This window comes from Mycteria americana, chromosome 17, assembly GCF_035582795.1.
Source record: "Mycteria americana isolate JAX WOST 10 ecotype Jacksonville Zoo and Gardens chromosome 17, USCA_MyAme_1.0, whole genome shotgun sequence".
Lineage (NCBI taxonomy): Eukaryota > Metazoa > Chordata > Aves > Ciconiiformes > Ciconiidae > Mycteria > Mycteria americana.
The window spans coordinates 1,571,123-1,590,857 of NC_134381.1; the positions used below are offsets into that span (position 1 = coordinate 1,571,123).

At 63.6% G+C, this 19,735-nt stretch overlaps 2 protein-coding genes across 2 annotated transcripts; one reads left to right on the forward strand and one right to left on the reverse strand.

Moving 5' to 3' along the window:
• The first annotated feature begins 1,136 nt into the window (after positions 1-1,136).
• On the forward strand, positions 1,137-5,019 carry EDF1 (endothelial differentiation related factor 1). Its single transcript, XM_075520047.1, has 5 exons — positions 1,137-1,297; positions 1,656-1,707; positions 2,965-3,125; positions 3,767-3,860; positions 4,448-5,019. The coding sequence occupies exons 1-5, from the start codon at positions 1,220-1,222 to the stop codon at positions 4,507-4,509; spliced, it is 447 nt and encodes a 148-aa protein (XP_075376162.1). The 5' UTR covers positions 1,137-1,219; the 3' UTR covers positions 4,510-5,019.
• Positions 5,020-6,259: 1,240 nt separating this feature from the next.
• MAMDC4 (MAM domain containing 4) lies at positions 6,260-17,811 on the reverse strand. Its single transcript, XM_075520006.1, has 30 exons — positions 17,772-17,811; positions 17,561-17,620; positions 17,021-17,134; positions 16,260-16,433; positions 15,931-16,056; positions 15,494-15,639; positions 15,284-15,368; positions 14,905-15,033; positions 14,538-14,684; positions 14,196-14,290; positions 13,736-13,894; positions 12,952-13,086; positions 12,428-12,572; positions 12,153-12,263; positions 11,845-11,979; positions 11,460-11,590; positions 11,254-11,359; positions 10,837-10,953; positions 10,468-10,602; positions 10,223-10,353; positions 9,925-10,141; positions 9,371-9,508; positions 9,141-9,262; positions 8,933-9,023; positions 8,505-8,651; positions 8,067-8,201; positions 7,622-7,749; positions 7,414-7,528; positions 7,111-7,286; positions 6,260-6,528 (listed from the first exon to the last, which is right to left on the reverse strand). Exons 1-30 carry the CDS (start codon positions 17,809-17,811, stop codon positions 6,487-6,489), a joined length of 3,732 nt encoding a protein of 1,243 aa, XP_075376121.1. The 3' UTR covers positions 6,260-6,486.
• Between the last annotated feature and the right edge of the window lie 1,924 nt (positions 17,812-19,735).

The window sequence follows — 19,735 nt, forward strand, 5'->3', positions numbered from 1 at the left end:
CAGAAGCCAGGGACCGACCGCGCCGAGGGGAAACCCCCGCGCACTCAGGGCGCCCATTTCGGAGCGACGCCCGGGTCACCCGCAACCTGGAACCCCGCCGCTCCCCCTGCGATTTGCTAAAACCTGCAAAAACACCGCCAAGGATTTTCAACTGCCCCCCCCCCCCCCGCGCCCCGTATTCCAGAAACGGCAGAGCGAGAGGCCGGGGCTTTCCCGCCGTCGCGGCAGAGCTTTCCGGGTGACTCAGAGGGAGTTGAGGGACTTTATTGTCGCCAGCTCAACGGGCAGGGACGCTGCCGCCGCGCCGAGGCAGAGCCTTCCTCTGGCCCGCGCCCTTACGCAGGTTTCCTGCGAAACGGGACGCGAACCGGCCCGTTTTTCCGCCCGGCGGCCGAAGCGCCCTGCCCGCCGCGACCGGCACCGGAGCGGCCGCCCGCCGAGGGCCGGGGCCGGCCGGGGAGCGGGATTCCTTCTGCTCCGCCTTGCGAGAGGCCTGAAGGGATCCCCCGTCCCCGGGCGCCGGGGCTCCTCGGGGGCAGGAAGGACCTTCCAGAAAACACCCGCGTTACCTACACGCGGGGAGCGGGAATCCCCCCGCGCTGAGGCACGGGGCAGGCCCCACACCGCCCTCCCCCGCCGGCCGCGGCCCGGGCGAGTCCTCAGCGGTTCCCCTCCGGGAACCGACGGGGGCGGCCGAGGCCGCGGGGAGCGGACGGAGCGCGCGGGGCAGCCACTGCGGCCCTGCCCCGCCGCGAACCGCCGCCACGGCGCATGCGCGGGCGCGGCTATTGGTCAGCGGTTCTGACAGCGCCGCGGACTAAGCCAATCCCTTCTGGGCACCGGGCTATTGGCGGTGACGGCAGCCTCTCAGAGGGCACAGACGCGTGCCCGCCCGCCTCCAGCCTGGCGTGCACACTGGCTAATCGGATAGCGAGCAGGCTGATTGCTAGGTTTCTGTGCCTATTACGAGCAACTGCGTCACGCCTGGATACCTATTGTGCCGTAGTCCATTGAGGCGTCCGAGGCCCCGCCCGCTGCCATTGCGCCTCTCCCCGCTAATGAGAGGCCGTCTTTCCTGAACGGCGCGCGCGCCGCCCTATCGGCGTGCGCGGCGGCCGGCCCCGCCCCCCAGGGGGCGGGCGTTGGGCTGTGCCCCCTAAGCGGCGGGCGCGGCCCCGGGCGGCGGTGTGCGGCGGCGGGCGGGGTCGGTGCTGGTGCCATGGCGGAGAGCGACTGGGACACGGTCACGGTGCTGCGCAAGAAGGGCCCCAGCGCGGCCCAGGCCAAGTCCAAGCAGGTCAGCGAGTGATTCATGGCGGCGAGCGGCGGAGAAGAGCGGCGGAACAGCCTGGGACTGGTGTGGCCGAGGCCCGGGCGAGCTTCTGCGGCCGAGGCCCGGGCGAGCTCTGCGGCCGAGGCCCAGACGAGCTTCTGCGGCCGAGGCCCGGGCGAGCTTCTGCGGCCGAGGCCTAGGCGAGCTCTGCGGCCGAGGCCCGGGCGAGCTCTGCGGCCGAGGCCCGGGCGAGCTCTGCGGCTGAGGCCTGGGCGAGCTCTGCGGCCGAGGCCCAGGCGAGCCTGCAACCAGGGCCCGGCTGTTGCTGACGGGGCGCCTCCGACTAGCGGAGCGCTCACGCCGGCACCTTTACTCTCCCCAGGCGATCCTGGCGGCCCAGCGGCGCGGAGAGGACGTGGAGACCTCCAAGAAGTGTGGGTATTCCGCGGTCTGGCTCCCCAGACAACCTGCGGCGGCGGAGGGGGGGGAGGCCCGGGGAGCCCGGCCCGGCGGGCGCCGTTCCCTGGCAGCGGTGCGGTGCGTGGGCCCCCAGCCCAGCGTCGGGCCTGCTCCCCGGGGCGCCCCAGCCAGCCGCTCTTGAAGGCGGTCGCCTGGAAGAGGGGGGACAGGAGGCAGCACCCCTAGCCGAGCCAAAGGCCGTCCTCACTGGGGCTACGTAGCGCTGAGAACCGCTGGGCACCCCGGGGAGGGTGAGCACCAGCCCGGGGAAGCGGGGAGCGCTGCCCTGTAGTCGGCTTTGAGTTTCTGGTTGCCAAGAGCTGCGCTCTGGCTAGTGTCTGGTGTCAGAGCGAATATAAATAAAAATGTCAACAAGAACATTAGTATTCTTGAGGCTGCAAAGCTCTTGGAAGAGCCTTCATGATCACAAAACTTAAACTACCAATTTTTGCAGCTTATTTCTGTTGTTGATAACATATGCTTAAGGATTTCCATGACTGCTTATCTTCCTGTGGTGTTGCTCTTTAAAAATGCCCCATTTCCTGTCTGATGTATATTCTCAGGTTCTCTCACTGTAGGGATGAGATTGTGATGGTTGGAAATAAATAGATGATCCTTGCACAAGGTTTAGTCAGCTTTATCAAGAAACTGAATGTCAGAGACTAACGTGAGAGAAAGGATTCAAACTATGACTTCAATACTGTAACTAAAATGAAACAAAACAAATAGCATGTTTCTGAAACTCAGGCTTTCAGCAAAGCTAAGTAGAGTTAGAGTTTGCTTATAAAAGGCATCAGAAAATTGATTAAAAGCCACTTATTTGTGCTGCCTTGTACCTGAGCAAGCAAGGTACAAGTTCCAATATTAACCCCCCCATGCTGTAGCACAAACGCGTGTCTGGAGTAAAGTTTGAATGTTAAATCCCCCAGCAATAGCAAGATCTTGCCTATCTGGAGTGAAGTTCAGATGTGAACTAAAGAAAGGGGAGGGCTCTGCATGGTTGTGTTTAGACATCAGCGTTAACAGGATTAAGATAACATGTTCTCTGACCTGCAGCGGGCAGGAGCTGGTTGAGATCAGTGCTGATGTTGGCATGTTGAAATCCTGAAAGCTCCCTGGGATCCTGGGCAGCTGAGTGCTTAGAAAAAGCACTTTGATACTTTTGGGCATGGCTCTGAGCCTTGTTTTGTTTGTCCTTGAGGGTTTTTTTTTGTTCTTGCTTTGAATGATAGGGGCAGCAGGCCAAAACAAACAACACTTTATTACAAAGAACACAGCCAAGCTCGACCGAGAAACAGAAGAGCTGCACCATGACAGAGTTCCCCTGGAGGTGGGCAAAGTGATCCAGCAGGGCCGACAGAGCAAGGGCATGACACAGAAGGACTTGGCCACAGTGAGTATGGCCCAGGGCCCGCTGGCCTCTGCTCCCGCTCTCCTGAGGCAGGTTTAGGCACCTGGAGGCGAAGGTGGACGCTTTCCCTGTCCCCTCATGGGCAGCAGCGATGAGGTGGTATCATGAGCAGGAAGTTTGGTGGATGCAACGTCTCTGATCTCCAGGCAACATTAGTTATGTAGGAAATGTTTTAGGGGTTTCTGTGCAGCCCTTGAACACCTTCTTGGAGATGGAGCGTTGCTGCGGCTGGTGAGCTGGTAGGAGGCACTGCTTTTTTTTTTCCCTCTCTCCTCCCATCAACTCAGCACCTATGTGAGGTTTTTTTGTACCATCTGGGCCTGACACAGCTCTCAGAAGCTCACTGCTGTCTTGAGAAACAGCAACATGTAGTGTTACTGCTCCTTCTGGGAGGCTGAGGGAAGTAGAAGTCTGTGACATCTCTATTGTGTCACAGTGTCATCGCTGTGACACTCTGATAGCGGAGGGATGCGATAGTGGTGGTGGAGTAAGCCTGGAAGTAGCACTTTGTCTTCTGATGCTGGCATAATTGGAGGCTGTTACTTATCTGGGGGAGTACTGGGGGGGTTGGTGCTGAGTGCTCTGTATGGAGCCAGTGTTTGAGATGCGTCCTTTCTTTTTAGAAAATCAATGAAAAACCACAAGTTATTGCTGACTACGAATCAGGAAGAGCAATCCCTAATAACCAGGTTATGGGCAAGATCGAAAGAGCTATTGGTAAGTTAAGAAAGGAGACTTAAAAAAAAAAAAGACAATGTTTTCAGTGCTAGGAAGGATGTTTTTGTTTAAGTTATTACTTGCATTTTCCACGTCAGGAACAGTTGCTGACTGTAGGTTATTGTGGGTGTGGTGTCATTAAGCCATATTCTGATAAAACGTGGATCTGCTGACTGAAACCAGAACTCAAAGCTCTTGTTCTCCTTTGTTCTTCATCTTCATGTGTGGGGCCATGCCCTGGGGACCACCCCTGTATGCTGTCCCCCTAAAATCAACAAGATACTGAGACCTGTGGAGGCCTGATTATACTTGGGAAAGGATCTTGCAGCCACTAGTGTTGGATGTTACTCTCCTAGGCCAGTTCAGATACCATTTGCTAGGAAGATAGTTGGTGCACAAGCAAGAATTGGAGCTTTGAAACTGGTCTGGTGCTCCTAGAAACGAAAGTAGGATTCTCCCTAACTCTGGTTCCCCTGCCCTCTTTTTTTTTTGGATGTTCTCTTCCTTACAGCAAAAATTTGAGGAAATAAAGTTGTCAAGTGAATGATTGAGTGCTGATGGTGGTCATCTCCTTTGTCTTGTTCCAGGCCTTAAACTGCGTGGGAAGGATATTGGCAAACCGCTGGAAACAGGCCCCAAAGGGAAATGACAACAAAGCCTCGAAATCAGTTTGTTCAGACTGATCTCGTCTGGCTGGTTCTCCTTAACCACCAGAATCTCTCTTCGTATTGCCAAGCTGAACAAGAGGGTTTCAGACTTGCTTTGGGGGGGAAATCTGCTGAATCTGTACCTGCTGTAAAAAGGCAACCTTAAAGAAGCGATTTTCCTGATTTTATTTTTCCTTCCTCCTTTCCAGAAATTGAGGAACTAAACCTGAAAAAATACTGCATCTGATTTGCCAGAAAACGTGTGCATCTTGGTGTTTAGAAGCAGCTAATGTTAAGACACTTGGGGTGGTCTGAAATGTGATCATTTAATTGGAACAATTTGGGGGATGGGTGGGATATATTATATATAAATAATTTGGGAGAGTTGGGGGTTGATCAGTGTCTGCATTTGAAATGATGACTCAGTCACTGCATCACAATGACATTTTTGTTTGTTCCTTCCAGCCTGTTTTAAAGAGATCTATAATAAAGTTTGATACCCTTCAGTTGCACAGGGTAGTTGCTGCATGTTTACCAGCTGGTAGTAAATTTTTGTGGTTGGGCATGACTGGAGCTGCAGCACCCTCTTTCCTTCTGGAAGCGTAATTAGTGGGAGCGTCTGGGGCAATGGCCGGTGCTCTCACAGCCTTCCTGGCTGCTCTGCTCCTTTCCCTGTCAGTGAGGACTGCAGCCTTGGCTTGCAGCCCAGAGATGAAATCAATACCGTGGTTTTATCTTGTGCAGAGGTGAGTGGAGTCTCTGTGGAGTTCTACAGAGCAAGATGGATGGGGAGACACTCGCTCGGGCACTTCTGTGAAGCCAGAGCCCTTCTCATTTCTCGCCTCTGCCCTTACCCAGCTCACAGAAGCACAGCTTTGCAGGGGCTCGTTCATGCAGGGCACTGCCAGGACAGTGGTGGTGGAGCTGTAGGGGTGGTGCTCGACATGACTGTGGCATAACCAGAGTGGGACAGAGCTGAAGGGCGGGCAGGGCGAGAGGAAAAACTGGCTTCGGTCACAAACCAGGGAAGCGGGATGCCCTGATCCCCTCTGGTGAGCTCGGGGGGGGCGGGTTGAGGAGAGCAGGATCCCTAACGGGCGGCTGACCTGCGCAGAGGCTGAACCGGTCTGTCTGCTGCTGTACTTGGGTGGCTGCTTTGGCCGTGGGCTGCTTAGGGATTGCACAGCATTAAATTAAGTTTTGAAAGCTGGGGGGGAAGAGAAGGGTCCTGGGTTTAGGGTGGCCTTGGGTGCAGGTGTGGGGACCCTCCCCTGAACTGCCTCGGGAACATTTTACTTTTCCCAATGACAGTTAAATGCAAATTATCAAGAGCCCTTGAAAGGTGTGTGGGCAGTCCTGCAGTAGGTGGGCACCCATACAGCGGGGTCAGGGCTGCTCTCTGCCCTCGGGTATGCTGCGTGGTGCCCCCCGCTCTGCTCCCTGCCCTCCCAGCCACCTCTCCACCTTCCCTAAGCCCCCCCCTCCAAAACCAGCAGAAGCACTGGGCTGCTTCCCTCTGGGTGGCTCTGTGCCCTGGGAGCTCTTGTGCTTAATCCTGGGTGTGGGAAGGGGCTCGTGCCCCATGCAGCACCCGCTGATCTGCCCAGCCCTGGGGGGGCCAGGACAGCACGTTTTGCCCTCTTCCACAACCAGGGCCCTGCTCGGACGAGGATGGCTGCTACAAGAAACTCCTGCTGACGGCACCTGTCAAAGCATGGGCACATCACTACGTCTTGGTGCAGAAAGTTCATGTTACAAAATACAACAATGCTTTTCCCGAACACTTGGAGGTAGTGGAGACAGGGGCACGTCCCTCTGCGGGGCCAGCACCCTGGGGTGAGCGCCTGTGGCAGCTCCCCACTGCCTGATGTCGGATGCCAAGAGCCGGAGGTGGCTGCTGGAGTGTGATGTCTTGCTGGAGGGATGCTCTGCCCTGCATATGCCTCGCAGGAGTGAATTACTGCTGCTGGCTTACTATTTCAATCCTCATCCCCCTCTTTTGGCACTATAGTGACCTTGTCCTGTAAAGAAGGGTGAACAGGAACTGGTTACAATAAGCGTAGGCTGTGTCTAATTTGAAATACAAGGACTCCTTCCAGGCTGCAGAGGGGAGAACCCACATGCTGGCCCACCATGACCCCAGCAGAGGAACCAAACCCCCCAGCCACGCCAGGGGGGTCCACGTCCTCTTTTGGGGTCAGTCCTGGGGCTTGTGGCTCTGCTGGGGACTACGTGGCACCAAACATGTCAAAGGAAACGGTAGCCTAAGCTGCCTCTCACGGTTTTAAGTTGCTGGCTTGAAGAGGATGAGCAATGTTTGCATGACCCACTCCCCGCAGGGCTCTGGGGAGGAGGATCGCAGCCTCAGCTCTTTCTGGAGCAACTGCCTGATGGCAGCAGCAGCAGCATTTCTAGGTCAGTCCTACAGCTCAGGGTCACTCGTTTGCCAGCAGCCAGATAAGAGGCAGAGCCCTTTGCACCTCCCTGATGTGTTGGCAGAGTGTGGGCTCAGGGGGAGCCTTCCGGGATTTGCTGAGCTTTTAGGAAAATGCTGTTTTGGCGCGGTTGGGGGCAAGCAGGGGAGCCCTTCACCCCGTCCTTACATCTCGAAAAGTGATGTTGTCAAAGCCCTGGGGAGCACTGCTCTCTGCCAGCGTCCCGCTCGCCAGCCCTCGCCGCTTCAGCCAGTACCAGCCTCCGGTGGCCACCAGTGCCAGGACAATGGCAGCCGGGAGAAGACCGAGCACCACCTCTGCCACAAAGCTGCTGGATGCTTTCTCTGCAGGGAGAGGAGATGCTGCCAGGCTCAACCCATGGCCCAGGAGAGCTGGCTCCAGCCCCAGCCTCAGCGCCAGCACCCCAAGCGGCGCCGGGTTGACCTTTCACAGCCAGAACCGGCCCCACACCTTCCACTGGCACCTCCAGGCTGGAATGGCAGCCTCCCCTGGTGCTGTACACGATATCATCCAGCGCCACCGTCCCCTCTATCGGCCACCTCTGCGTGCTGATCTCAAAGACCATCTGTGGGGGAAGATGGGATGTGGGGGGGTGATGCATGGGGAGGGGACCCCACACCCCCAGAGAGCACCCGGCACCCCAGGGCCGCCCGCTCACCTGGAACTCGCTGGGGCTCCGCACAGGCACCACGCCGCCCTGCCAGCCCCGGCTCCGGTGCCCCGCCATGCTCCACACCGTGCGCTGCCCCGCCGCGCTGTGCAGCATCACCCGCAGCTCCCCGCAGGCTGCAACGTGGAGGGGGATGGGCGCCCTGGCATCGGTGGCCGCTCAGAGCCCCCCAGGAGCCACTGGGCCCTCCCGGCTGAGCCATCCTCCCCTGGGATGGCAGCACCCAGCAGGAACGGGCCATCCCACAGCCCGGCTGCAGCTGAATCAGAGTGTCCGTGGTCCCGTGGGTGGGGAGGGGGTTTGCAGCCCCTGACCTCCGTGGTCCCGTGGGTGGGGAGGGGGTTTGCAGCCCCTGACCAAGCCCCCGCTCCCATCGTGGGCTCATGACGCCCTCCCCAGGACAGGACCTCCTCCCTGCCCCTGCGGTGCTTACAGAGGTGCTCCGGGATGTCCATGTGGTACCAGAACTGCAGGCAGGAGTCGGCAGCAGCAGGCAGGTGCTGGCTCTCCAGCCGGGCAGTGGTGCCCCCCAGGCCCAGCACGCTGATGTCGAAGTGCATGTAGTGACCTGGATGGGTGGGGACAGAGCACAGGGTGTCCCCCAGCTCTGCAGCTCACCCCACACGTCCTGCCCCCCCGCAAAGCGCCCAGAGCGGTGCCCAGAGGTTTGCACTCCCCCAGCCCCGCTCCTCACTGCCTTTGGGACTGAGCCGTCCCTCTCAGGCAAGGCGGGGATGGCAATGCTGTGGAGCCAGGCCCTCTGGGACGCACTGGGCGGGGGGGGCATTCATGGGTGACCCCATCCATTCCCAGCTCCCCTGCCTCCCTCCGGCCATGCCAGGGTGCCCTGGGAGGGATGGGTGTCTCCTACCATTCCTTGTGCCCAGGGTGTGATCCTCACTGGGGCCAGGGTACTTGGCAAGGGGGACCCCGCTCTTCCAGCCCCAGGCGAAGCCGTGCAGGTGGGGGTCCAAAGGGCTGCTCCAGCCACACGTGTCCCGCTCGAAGTCACAGGACGCTGGGAGGAAAGGGGGCTGTGATGCACCCAGCGCCGCAGGTACCCGCTGCCCTGCGCTGCCCAGTGGGAGACGGGGCACCTGGGGGGGGAGCCCCCAGCCCCCTCCCCACTGCCCTCAGCTTTGGGCCAGGCCAAGCTCTGGGCAGGAGCAGGGTGCCCAGCAGCCACAGCGGAGCTGTAATGGATGGGATGGGCTGTCCCCATCCCCACGGCCACGTGCCCCCATGGGGTGCCCATCTCCCCTGGCCAGTCCACGGTGTCCCTGCAGCGCGGGCTCTCACCTGGCTCAGGGCAGGCTCCGTCCGACACGTGCAGGTCATCCAGTGCGATGTACCCGTGGTCACCCCCATCTCCCATCACCTCGAATATCACCTGCCGGAGGGGTGGGCAGGGCAGCACTCTGAGGCTGGTAGCCACCACGCACCCCTTGTCAGCCCCAGCCTGTCCCTCTCCCCACCGCGAGGTCCCCGGCACCCTGCCCCATCTCACCTGCCAGTCCCCATCCGGCCGGACGGTGATGTGGCCACGGTGCCAGGCGTCCCCCTCCATGGTGCTCACGCCCATCACCTTCCTCCGCACCCCACTCTGCTCCACAAAGACGCCAAGGGAGCCTGCCCAGGGCACCCGTCATGGAGGGGTGGGTCCGGGGCTGTGCCGTGCGGGACCCCCACGCATTCGGAGATGCCCCCAGTGGCCTCGTGGGGGGTCACGGCGCTCACCTGGGGTCCCGGTGCTCAGCTGGTACCAGAAGGCCAGGCACTGGGCGGGCGCGGAGGGCTGGTAGGGCTGGGAAGTGAGGGCAGCTGCATGCCCTGCAGGCAGGGAGCCCCTGCCCGTGCTCACCACCATGTAATGGCCTGGGGGGGAAAGAAGCCCCCGTACCGTGACCCCTGCCCAGCCCTGCTGGGGGGGGCACCAGGGGACCGCTGGGGCTGGGGAGCCCCCCCAGGCTGGGGATCCCCCCCGGGTTGGGGAGCCCTGAGGCTGGGAAACTCCAGGTTTGGGGACCCCCAGGGTTGGGGAGCCCTGTACAGTAGTGCCCTCTGCACATCCTGGGCAGGGCGGGCAGGGAGAGCAGGCAGGGACACGTAGGGCAGGCAGGACACAAGGCAGATGGGCAGGGCAGGCGTGGAGGACAGGAAGGGCACTCGGGGCGGGCAGGGAGGGCAGGCAGGGTGCTCAGTGCAGGCAGGGCGGGCAGGGAAGGCAGGCAGGACACTCAGGGCAGGCAGCAGAGCTCCACCAGAGCCCCAGGAAGCCATGGCCCCGGTACCTGCAGCAGTGCCGATGGTGTGGTCGACCGGGGGGCCGGCGGTGGTGCCGGTGCCATTGCTCTGCCGCAGCCAGGTGCGTTGCCCACTGGCTACCAGCCCACAGGCATCCGCCTCGAAGGAGCAGGAGAGCTCGGCCCTGCAGGGCCCTGCCGTCAGTGCCAGGTCGTCCAGTGCCACGTCCCCCAGGAACCCGTCCCGCAGGGCCTCGAAGACCACCTGCCACCGACACAGAGGCGTCAGATGGCCCTGCGCCCCGCCAGCGCCCGGTGACACAGGGGGGGACGACCCAGCCCTCACCCGGTACTGCCGCCGGCCCGTGGCCGGCAGCGTCACCCATCCCCGGTGCCAGACGCTGCCTTGGGTCCCCCGCCGGCTCCACAGCACTGTCTCCTCCGCTCCCTCCAGCCGCAGCTTGAGGTTCAGGGTGCCTGGGCAGAAGGGAGCGTTGGGCAGTTGTCCTGCACCCTTTGGGGACCCCGCTGTCCCCAGGGGAGCGGAGCCCAGCTGGGGCATCCCCGGGAGGATGCCACGGGGCTGCGTACCGATCTGCGGGCCGGCCAGGCGGTACCAGAAGGAGAGGCAGCGCTGGGCGGTGGCAGGCTCCTGGCGGTAGGTGACGAGCTGTGCCCGCTGCCCGCGGCTCCATGGTGCAGAGGGGTCCGCGGCCAAGAAGTAGCCTGAGTGTCAGGGACAGCCAGGGTGGAGGGGACACGGACATGGTGCTCCGAGCCGCATCCGCATCACTCGCACCCCGGTCCTGGATCCAGGTGCCCCCGGGCTGCCCTGGCTGAGCTCGCCCCTCAGGCATGGGGCTGCTTGGAGTGTGCAGGGCACGTCCCAGCCCTGGGGACAGGAGGCTGTGGGGTCCCCTGGGCTGCCTGGGGTCCCTGGGAGAGGAGCCAGCCCCTTACCTGAGCCAGTGGTGTGGTCAGAGCCCTGCCCCTGCCCCGTGCCGCGGACCCATTTGAAGTCGCTGGACTGATCCTGGTACCAGCCACACATGCTCCTCTCGAAGTTGCAGGACAGCTCTGGCCAGAGAGAGGCGACCATGGCGAGGGAGTGGGGATAAGGCACCCCAAAAGCAAACAGGTCCCCAGAATGTCCCTTTCTCTCTGCTCCCCCGCCCCACTCCCTGAGTTCACGCCATGCAGGTGCCCTGGGGCAGGATGCGTGCTCGGCCCCGGCACTGTGGTCCTGTCCCTCAGCTGGGGACAGGGTGATGGTCACCAGGCAGCCCCTGTGGGAGCAGCATCCATCTCTGCGGGCAGGGGGCTGGGGTCCCCTCCTGCCCGCAGCCGCCCTCCCTGCCCATGCACCCCTGGCTGTACCCGCAGCCCCCGGTGGCACCGTGTCGGGGTGGCACTGCACAAACGTCACGTTGTCAACAGCGGCGCTTGCTGAGTCCTGCAGATCCACCAGCCCCAACAGCTCAACCTGGGGACAGCGTGGTGGCAGTGAGCCCCGGCGTGCCTGATGGCACCGGCATTGCCCCACCAGCAGCCCCCCGGGCCGGTCCCTGTGCTCCCGGGTGCACCTGGAAGCGCCGTGTCCTCTCCCCCAGCGGGACGCGGACGTGTCCCCCGGCTGTGCTGCCGTGCCCCGGCGTGTGCCAGGCCAGGTGGGTGGTGCCAGTGGTGTGATCTGTGATGCTGACGGCGAGGAAGCCTGGGTGTGGGAGGCAGTGAGGAGGCCGCGGGGACCAGCAGCCGCTGGACGCATCCTGGGAGCCCCCCGGGGTCCCAGCACCCACCCAGCCCACGGCCACAGGGGACAGGGACACCTCAGCTCCAGGACAGTGTGATGGGGCAGAGCGGGGCTGGGAGAGGCAGCAAAGGCAGGCAGGGGGTGGGGGGCTCTGCCCTGTGCCAGGGTGGGGCAAGGAGTGGGCAGGGCACCCCAGGGCCGGGCAGGGGGCTTACCTCGGGGGCCACTGTGGATGCGGTAGCTCATCTCCATGGCGCAGGCGGGGCCGGAGGGGCCCAGAAGAGGCGTGCGTGCCTTTGCAGCAGCCACCATTTGTCCTTCTCCTGCCTGGAGGGCCAGGAAAGCCCCTGGGCAAGGAAACACCCTGAGAAGTTCGGGCAGGGGCCCCACATCCCTGGCAGCACTCCCAGCCCGACACCCTGCCCAGGCACCCGCCCACCCTGGCCAGGCAGGAGCAGGGGTTCCCTGCACCCTGGGAGCCCCCGCGGTGCGAAGAGCATCGTCTCGGCGGGGGGAACGGCCTCACCTGTGAGGACGGTGTCAGCAGGCTCGGTGGCCCTCTGCACGCCCCAGCGCAGCCGCCCCACGCTGACATCGTGCCAGCCCCCAGCCCCCGCCTCGAAGGTGGTCGCTCCTGCAGAAGCCCAGGCTCAGCCCCGCCGGGCCACCACACTTCCCGGGGGCTGCGTGGCACCCACGTCCCCCAGCCGTGCCAGCCAAGGGGCGCCCGGGTCACCCTGCCCTGGTCCCCTCCGCTGCTGGCTACTGGGGAGCCGGCTGCCCACCCGTGGCTCTCACCGCAGCGCTTCTCATCGGAGCCGTCGGCACACGTCTCGACAAAGTCGCAGGCCAGCTCTGCGCCGATGCAGCCCTTGCTGTCGCAGGCCACCTCCTCAGCTGCACAGGGTCCAGCACCCACCCGGCTCGGCAGCGTGGTTGAAGGCTTCTCTGATGGCGAAACACCCGGAGACGGAGAGCGGTGGTGAGAAGGCCCAGCAGCATCATCGGCGTCACCCCTTCAAGCCGCGGTCCCCTGTCCTTGACCATCTCCCTGGCTCTCCATTTTCCCCAGCCCCATCCCTGCCCTGCCCTGCCCTGTCTGCTGCCACCAGATGAAGGGGACAAAGGGGGATGATAGCCGCCTGTGTGACATGGCTCGGGCAGGAGGTTTTGGCTCAGGGGAGGGAGTCACAGCTGCAGGACAAGGACACCAGGCAACTGGGGCTGTGGGCCCCAGGGCAAGTGCTTGCCATGCTGCACCCAGGATGGTCACCGTGATGAGCAGAGGGACAGGCAGACCCTGCAGTAGGTCCTTTGGGGACGGTGCCATGGGCACAGAGCAGGGGTGGGGGACAGCTGCCCCCCGGCTCACCCTGGTCCTGCATGCAGCCTGGAGACAGGATCAGGTCATCGATGGCCACGGTCCCTGCGCCACCGGCCACCCCCTCAATCAGCACCTGCAGGGAAGCACCGCACCGGCAACGTCAACACAGGGTCTCGCACAGCGTGGAGGGGAAGGGCGGTGCTGTGGGGCAGGGGGGACACCGAGGAGTCGCGGGATGGGGCTACCCAGCTCCTGTGATCAGACAACACGCACTTCGCCCAGGAAAGGCCTCAGTGGGAGCAGGGGTGATGCTGTGGCTGGAAGGGGTGCGCAGGGTGGGGCTGGCAGGGCCATGGTGGGCTTGTGGTGATGGTGCTGCCCAGGGGTGCTGTCTGGTTGCCCTCAGGATACCATTGGGGTGCCATTGGGATGCCCTCCAGGGCCAGCTGGGAGGGGGTCGGGTTGTGTGGGTGGCCACGGTCAGCAGACAGGACAGTGGGAAGGCATGGGGTGACATGGGATGGATGAAGACACGTCCACCCTCCCCTTTCCAGTAGGGTGGTCCCTGGGCTGGTGGGGGGATTTGGAGGTGTGGGCACAGGGACACGAGGGTGGCACATATCAGCACCAGGAGGCTCAGCTCTGCTGTCCGGTTCCCAGTTCAACCTCTACCCCTGGTCCCATGGGCGCGTCCTGGGGTTGGCCCTGTGCCCTCTGTGGGGTGGCCCTGTGCCCCTCGCCCCACAGGCAGCCCAGCTTGCCCCAGCACAGCACCAGCCAACCTTGAAGCTCGCTGTCACGTTGAAGTCCACTCTCTCCCGGACCCAGCAGTTGCCCAGGTCCCCCGTCCTCTCCCTCACCAGGTGCTTGGTGGAGTTGATCACATAAGCGATGCTGAGGCTGCTGGTGGCGGAGCCGTGGAGGTGGCAGTACAGCACGAGCTGGGGACAGGGAGGGGGGTGAGCAAGTACCGAAGCCTCAGGGCAGGGGCACGCAGCCCCCCCCACCCCAGCATGGCTGCCGTCCCACGGGATGCTTACAAACGTGGGGCTGGAGGAGCTCAGAGCTCCCAACGGGCACTGGAGATGCCACCAAATCGCTCCCAAAAACCCGCTGCCCATCCCCAGCCAAGGGCCAATCGCAGCCCCAGCCCGATGTGGGGGTCCCCACAGCTGGGGACCCTGTCCCCTGCCACTGCCGTGCCCACACGGGCTGTGACACGGGGTCCCAGCCATGACTCACGGAGCAGGAGTTGGTGGCCTGGAAAGTGGGACTGCTGAGCCGTGCCATGCTGCTGGCCCCCGTGGCCGAGGCGCTGCCCACATGGAGGAAAAAACCTGCGGGAAATGCCAGGAAGGGGCTGAGTGATGCCGAGTTGGGCATGCGGGGGCAAGACACTGTTTTCCTGGCACAGCCTGGGCACCAAGCACCAAGCTGGGCACCAAGGGCACCAAGGACACACCTGGGCGCCAAGCCCAGTGCACGTTACCCCAGGGGGGTCCACCCCACATCTGCCCTGGGGCCAGTCATGCCCCAGGGACCCATGGTGGGGCTCCCCTGGGGTGCAGGTGCCCAGCCACATACCTGCCCTGCTGTTATTGCTGTGGTCCCGGGTGGGGATGCTATACGCGGTCCCCAGGTTCAGACTCGTGTTCCTCTCCCATGCCGGCTGCCCAACCTCCACCTTCCAGCTGCAGAGACCTTGCTCAAAGGAGCAGGGGTTGAAGGACTCTGCAGGGAGGGAGGGAGAGCAGAGTGACCCAGGGAGGTCCCTGTGATGGGCTGACCACTCCACAAAACCCTTGGGGTGATTTTACTCCTCCAGCCACACAGCCATGGGCCACAGCTGGGGTGAATCTTGCCAGCCCCCAGGCCCTGCTTTGCCTCAGCCTGTCTGTGTGGTTGGGCGGCCGGTAGGCAGGACCCCCTCCCTGGGACCAGGGATGCTCACTGCACTGCATTGCGTCCTCGTCCGAGCCATCCCCGCAGTCGTCTGTGCCGTCGCAGAAGCGGTGCTGTGCCAGGCAGGAGCCCCGGCTGCAGCGGTTCTCCTCCGCCCCGCAGACCTGTTGGCCAGGATCTGGGGTGGTGGGACATGCCGTCAGCACATGGCTGGCCCTGCAGGGACCCTGGCACATGCTGGGCTTCCCCCACATCCTTCCCTGGGTTGCTTGAGGGACAGGCTTTCACTACCCGCCCCATGCCCTGGCCCGGGCAAGGTGCCCCCAAGATGCAGCGGGCAGCAGGAGAGCTCTCCCAGGGTGCAAAGCCCAAACCAATTTCCCTGGGGATCCCAGCCCATGTCTTATCCCAGCGGATGGGAGACTCACCCTGCAAGCCGCAGTTCCTGAAGACGATGTCGTCGAGTGCCAGCTCTGCCCCACGCGCGGGCGGTTGTGTCAGGGAGAAGATGAGCTGCCGACGAGAGGACAGGGGTGGCATGAGCTGCCCAGGCATCCTTGGCTACCAGTGCATCACCCAGCTTCTCTGGCCTCAGCTCGCGGGGATGGTGCCCAGGTAGTGACATGGCCCAGTCTCACCTGGAACTGCTCCGTGATCCGGCCCGGGTAGGCGACCAGCTGGTGCCAGCCCTCGCCTCCGTGCTCGGGGCTCTGCCACAGCCCCACCACCTCGTCCCTGTATGCCATGGCCAGGCGCAGCACCGGCTGCTTTGTCTGGTTGAGCCCTGCGGAGAGCCCCAAAATGTGGCCCTTGGCGCTGGGCACCCCAGGATACCCACGGGGATGAACCAAGCCCCACCAGCTCTGGGGACCGGAGATGAGACCCCTGGGTCCCAACAGCTCTGCTTGCGGAGCGTGGAAGAGGCGAGTGGGATGGCAAGGACCCACCTCGAGGTGCCAGTGGCCTGTCCCTGCCATGGGGACAGATGGTCCCATCCCTCCCCACTGCCCCCCATTGTCGCTTCTCTGTGCCCAGTACCCTGAGGCCCGTCCGTGCCCGCTGTGGGTGCCCTCACCGCTTCCCGAGAGGTGGTACCAGGCCCTGATCTCGCACGTGGCGGCTGCTTCCCGCATCACCGGTGACCTGAGCCAGGCCGTGGCCGTGGTCTTTGCCGGGGGGGACACAGTCACCATGAACCACCCTGGGGAGGGAAGAGAGCAGAGCGGGGACTGCAGCCCCATGGGATGGCACTGGAGCCGCGGCCGGCACCACTCCTGCCCCACCATGGGTCTGCTCTGTCCCCTGCACCCTACGAGGATGGGTGTCCTGGCACCCTGGCTTCAGGGCACCCGTGGTCCAGAGGTGCTGTGGGTGCCTGCAGCCTGCTCAGCAGCCCCCGCTTACCCAGGTCGGTGCCCACGGTGTGGTCTGAGTGGGGCCCCGTGCCCCACGCGGCCAGGCTGGCCTGGCCCCGCACCCATCTGTAAGCTGAGGTGCTCACGTCCTGCCAGCCACAGTCGCCTTCCTCGAAATCGCAGGTGAAGGGGGTGCCCAGCACGGCTGAGCCCCGCAGGTACCCTGAAGGCGGGTGAGCTGGGTGTCAGGGCAAGGCTGGGTCCACCCTGGGGACGTGCACGCACCCTGGGGTCCTGTGCCCAGCCGGGGGACCTGCACTCATGCTGGGGTCCTGCACCCACCCCAGGGACCTCTACCTGCCTGGGTAGACCTGCACCCACCCTGGGGTCCTGCACCCAGCTGGGGGACCTGCACTCATGCTGGGGTCCTGCACCCACCCCAGGGACCTCTACCTGCCCGGGTAGACCTGCACCCACCCTGGGGTCCTGCACCCAGCTGGGGGACCTACACCCACCCAGGCCACCTGCGTCCAGCCCAGGGACCTATGCCCACCTCAGGGACCTGCACCCACTCCGGGGACCTGCGCATACCTGAGGGACCTTCACCTATGATGGAGTCCTGCACCCACCGTCGGCACCAGCACCCACCCCAGCACCTAGCCTGGGATCCTGCACCCACCCCAGGGACCAGCACCCACCCTAGCGACCTGCACCCATGGTGCCCCCAGCTCCACCGCCTGCTCTCGCCCCTGGAGCAGGGCCTGGGAGTGGGGCTGGGGGCTTGGGGGATCAGAGGGGCTGGGCACCCACCACACTGGTTCTCGTCGGAGCAGTCGCTGCAGTCGCAGATGAAGTTGCAGAGCTGCTTGGCTGCACTGCCGCAGCTGTTGACGACCGTGGACCCGCTGGGGAGGGTGGTCCCAGCTATGGGAGAGACAGCGGGGCTGAAAACCCCGCAAGGATCCGGGCATGGTGCCCGCAGCAGGTGACAGAGGGCACACGTGGCCTGCAGGTGACATTTGTCTGGGCTCCCTGGTTTGGGACCCTGCTGGGGGGAGTGCTGAGCTCTCAGCAGCATCGTCCCTTGGAGGGGACCCCCTCGCCCCGGCGCCCCACACTTCCCACATCTCCCGCTTTGATCTCCCACCGCCAGCCCCGCTCCTGTGCGTCCTCAGGGTGCCAGAGCCCGCCGGGGCTGGGGCACAGACCCTCCAGCCTGGTATATCACACCCCTGCTCCGAGTCTCAGCCCCTGTTTTGGGGGAAACAGGAGAATTTAGGCATTTCCCTCCCCACACTGAGCAAAGCCATCAGCGATACCCAGCCTGGCGCTGGCGGCTCCGGCACTCACTTCCCAGGCTGGCCTTCACCAGTGGAGCCCAGAGGAGGATTTTGCTGGGTCCTGTCTGCCCTGGCCCCCCCAGAGCAGTGCAGCCCCCCCCGAGCTAGGAGAAGCAGCGATCCTCATGGGACCCCATGCTGGGAATGGACGGAGTGCAGCAGCCAGCACCGTGGCCCCTTCCCCCCCCGTAGCACGACCCCCGTGTCGGCAGAGAGCTCACCCAGCAGCAGCAGGAAGGCGAGCACAACCTGCCCGGCCATCCCAGCCTCCGGGCTGCGGCAAGGGTAAAACAGAGCCGGGAAAGGCACGGGGCTGGCAGGGGAGGCCACGCTGCGAGCCCAGGGCTGGAATCTGCTCCCTGGGACCTGCCCTGCGTTGGACTTCAGCCCCGCCGTTATCAGCTTCCCAGCCCCGGCAGTGGAGTTTATGGCGAGGCAGTTTGCCGGGCTGGGACAGGTCGCCCACGGTCCCTCCGCGTGGCGCTGCCAGCAGCATCACAGGTGGCGAGCTGGCAGCTCCGTGTGCCCAGGAGACCTTTGGCTGCTTTTCCCCACCGAACCTCCCGTCTTCAGCCCCCCTTTTCCAACCATGCTGAGGTGCTGGGTGCAGCTCTGACCAGGACGGGGCCAGCTCACGCAGTCTGGTGGCACACATTGGCTCGGTGAGGGAAAGGGCCACTTCTTCCTGCTGAGCCGGTGATGCTGCCAGCCCTGGAGAAGCTGGCACCTCTGCCAGGGGCGTGGGGGCCGTGCCGTGCCAGCTGCCTGGGCTGTATCATGTCTCACCACAGGGAGAAAGAGTCCCTGAGCATAAGGAGCAGTGGGAGAGCCTTTGGGTGCAAGGCACAGGCTTGGGTGCAGAGCACGGGCTTGCAGCACTGTGCACCCTGGTCAGGGAGGGCAGCTGTGCTGGGGGGCGGTGGAAATGGGGTGCAAGGAGCAACCCCCAAGGCAGGAAAGGTATAAACAGGCCACGATGCATCTGGGCAATGGTGACCCGCAGCAGGCAGGGATCCATAGGACTGGGGGGCATTTAGCCATAAAAATGTTGGAGCTTTGAATTCAGAACAAAACTCTGGCTGTCTGGAGACTTGGGACAGGCTGGGAGAGGAGGCAGGGACAGGCAGGAGGACACGCAGGAGCGGCAGCCTGTCCCAGCACCCAGCTGAGCTGACTTTGCCAAAAGCTGGGGCTCCAGCACAGCCCAGCCCCAGGGACCCGCCGGGGCAGTCCCCAGGGACATGCTGATGGCAGGCAGGAGCAGGGTCTCAGCCTGCCCGGCCCGGGCAGAGCAGGCAGGCAGCCCCGTGCTCCCGCTGCCACGCGCGGTCTGTGCAGCAGCCGCTTTGGGAGGGTGCCCAGGCCAGAGCAGAGCCTGGCAGGCTGCCTGCAGCACTCCTTCCCCAGGCTTACGGCTGCCTCTCCCCAGCCTGTACCCTCTTCCCCAGCCCCAGCAGGCAGCCCCTGGCCCTGGGGACCGAGAGGTGCCATCAGCAGGAGCCAGCCCTCACCCCTGCCTGCACTGCTCCGTCTGGCAGAAGCATCTCAGCACCCAGCTCGTGATTGCCACAGGGCGAAGGGGCAGGGCTCTAGAGCCACAACCAGGTCACTCCTGGAGGAGAACAACCCCGGCAGAGCCCCAGGAAGGGCTGTTCAGCCTGGAAGAAGATGGCTTAGCACCCAGAGCTGTGCACGGCCCCATCAGAGCTGCCTGGTGATGAAAGCCACTGCCCCTGCCTCAGTTTCCCCACCTGGATACCCCCACCCAGCTGCTGGCACTGCCCCAGAGGAGCCCTCCTGCCTCCCCTGCCGGCAGCCCCTGTGCCCGGAGAGGTGCCCCCGTTGCTGAAGGCTGAGCACAGCGGTTTCTCCCCTCCTAGCCGATGGCCTTGGACAGCAGATTGCAGTGCAATTGCATCAGGCGCAGTAAAATGCAGGTTTCAGCTCCTTCCCCCAGCGTGAGCCGGAACAGGCAGAGGCCAGCAACCCTGCGCCCTCCCAGCCTGGGCACCCCGCGGCCAGCAGTGCCTGCAGGCAGGAGCCCTGCCCTTCCCCTGCTGCCTGGAAGGCTGGCAGGCACCAAGCCGACCGTGGCCTCGGGCAAAATTGCCGCTTTGTGCTCCAGGCACAGAGGAACCGTCTCCTGTCTAGGTAGCCCGCATCCCTGACAGCAAGAGAGGAAGGC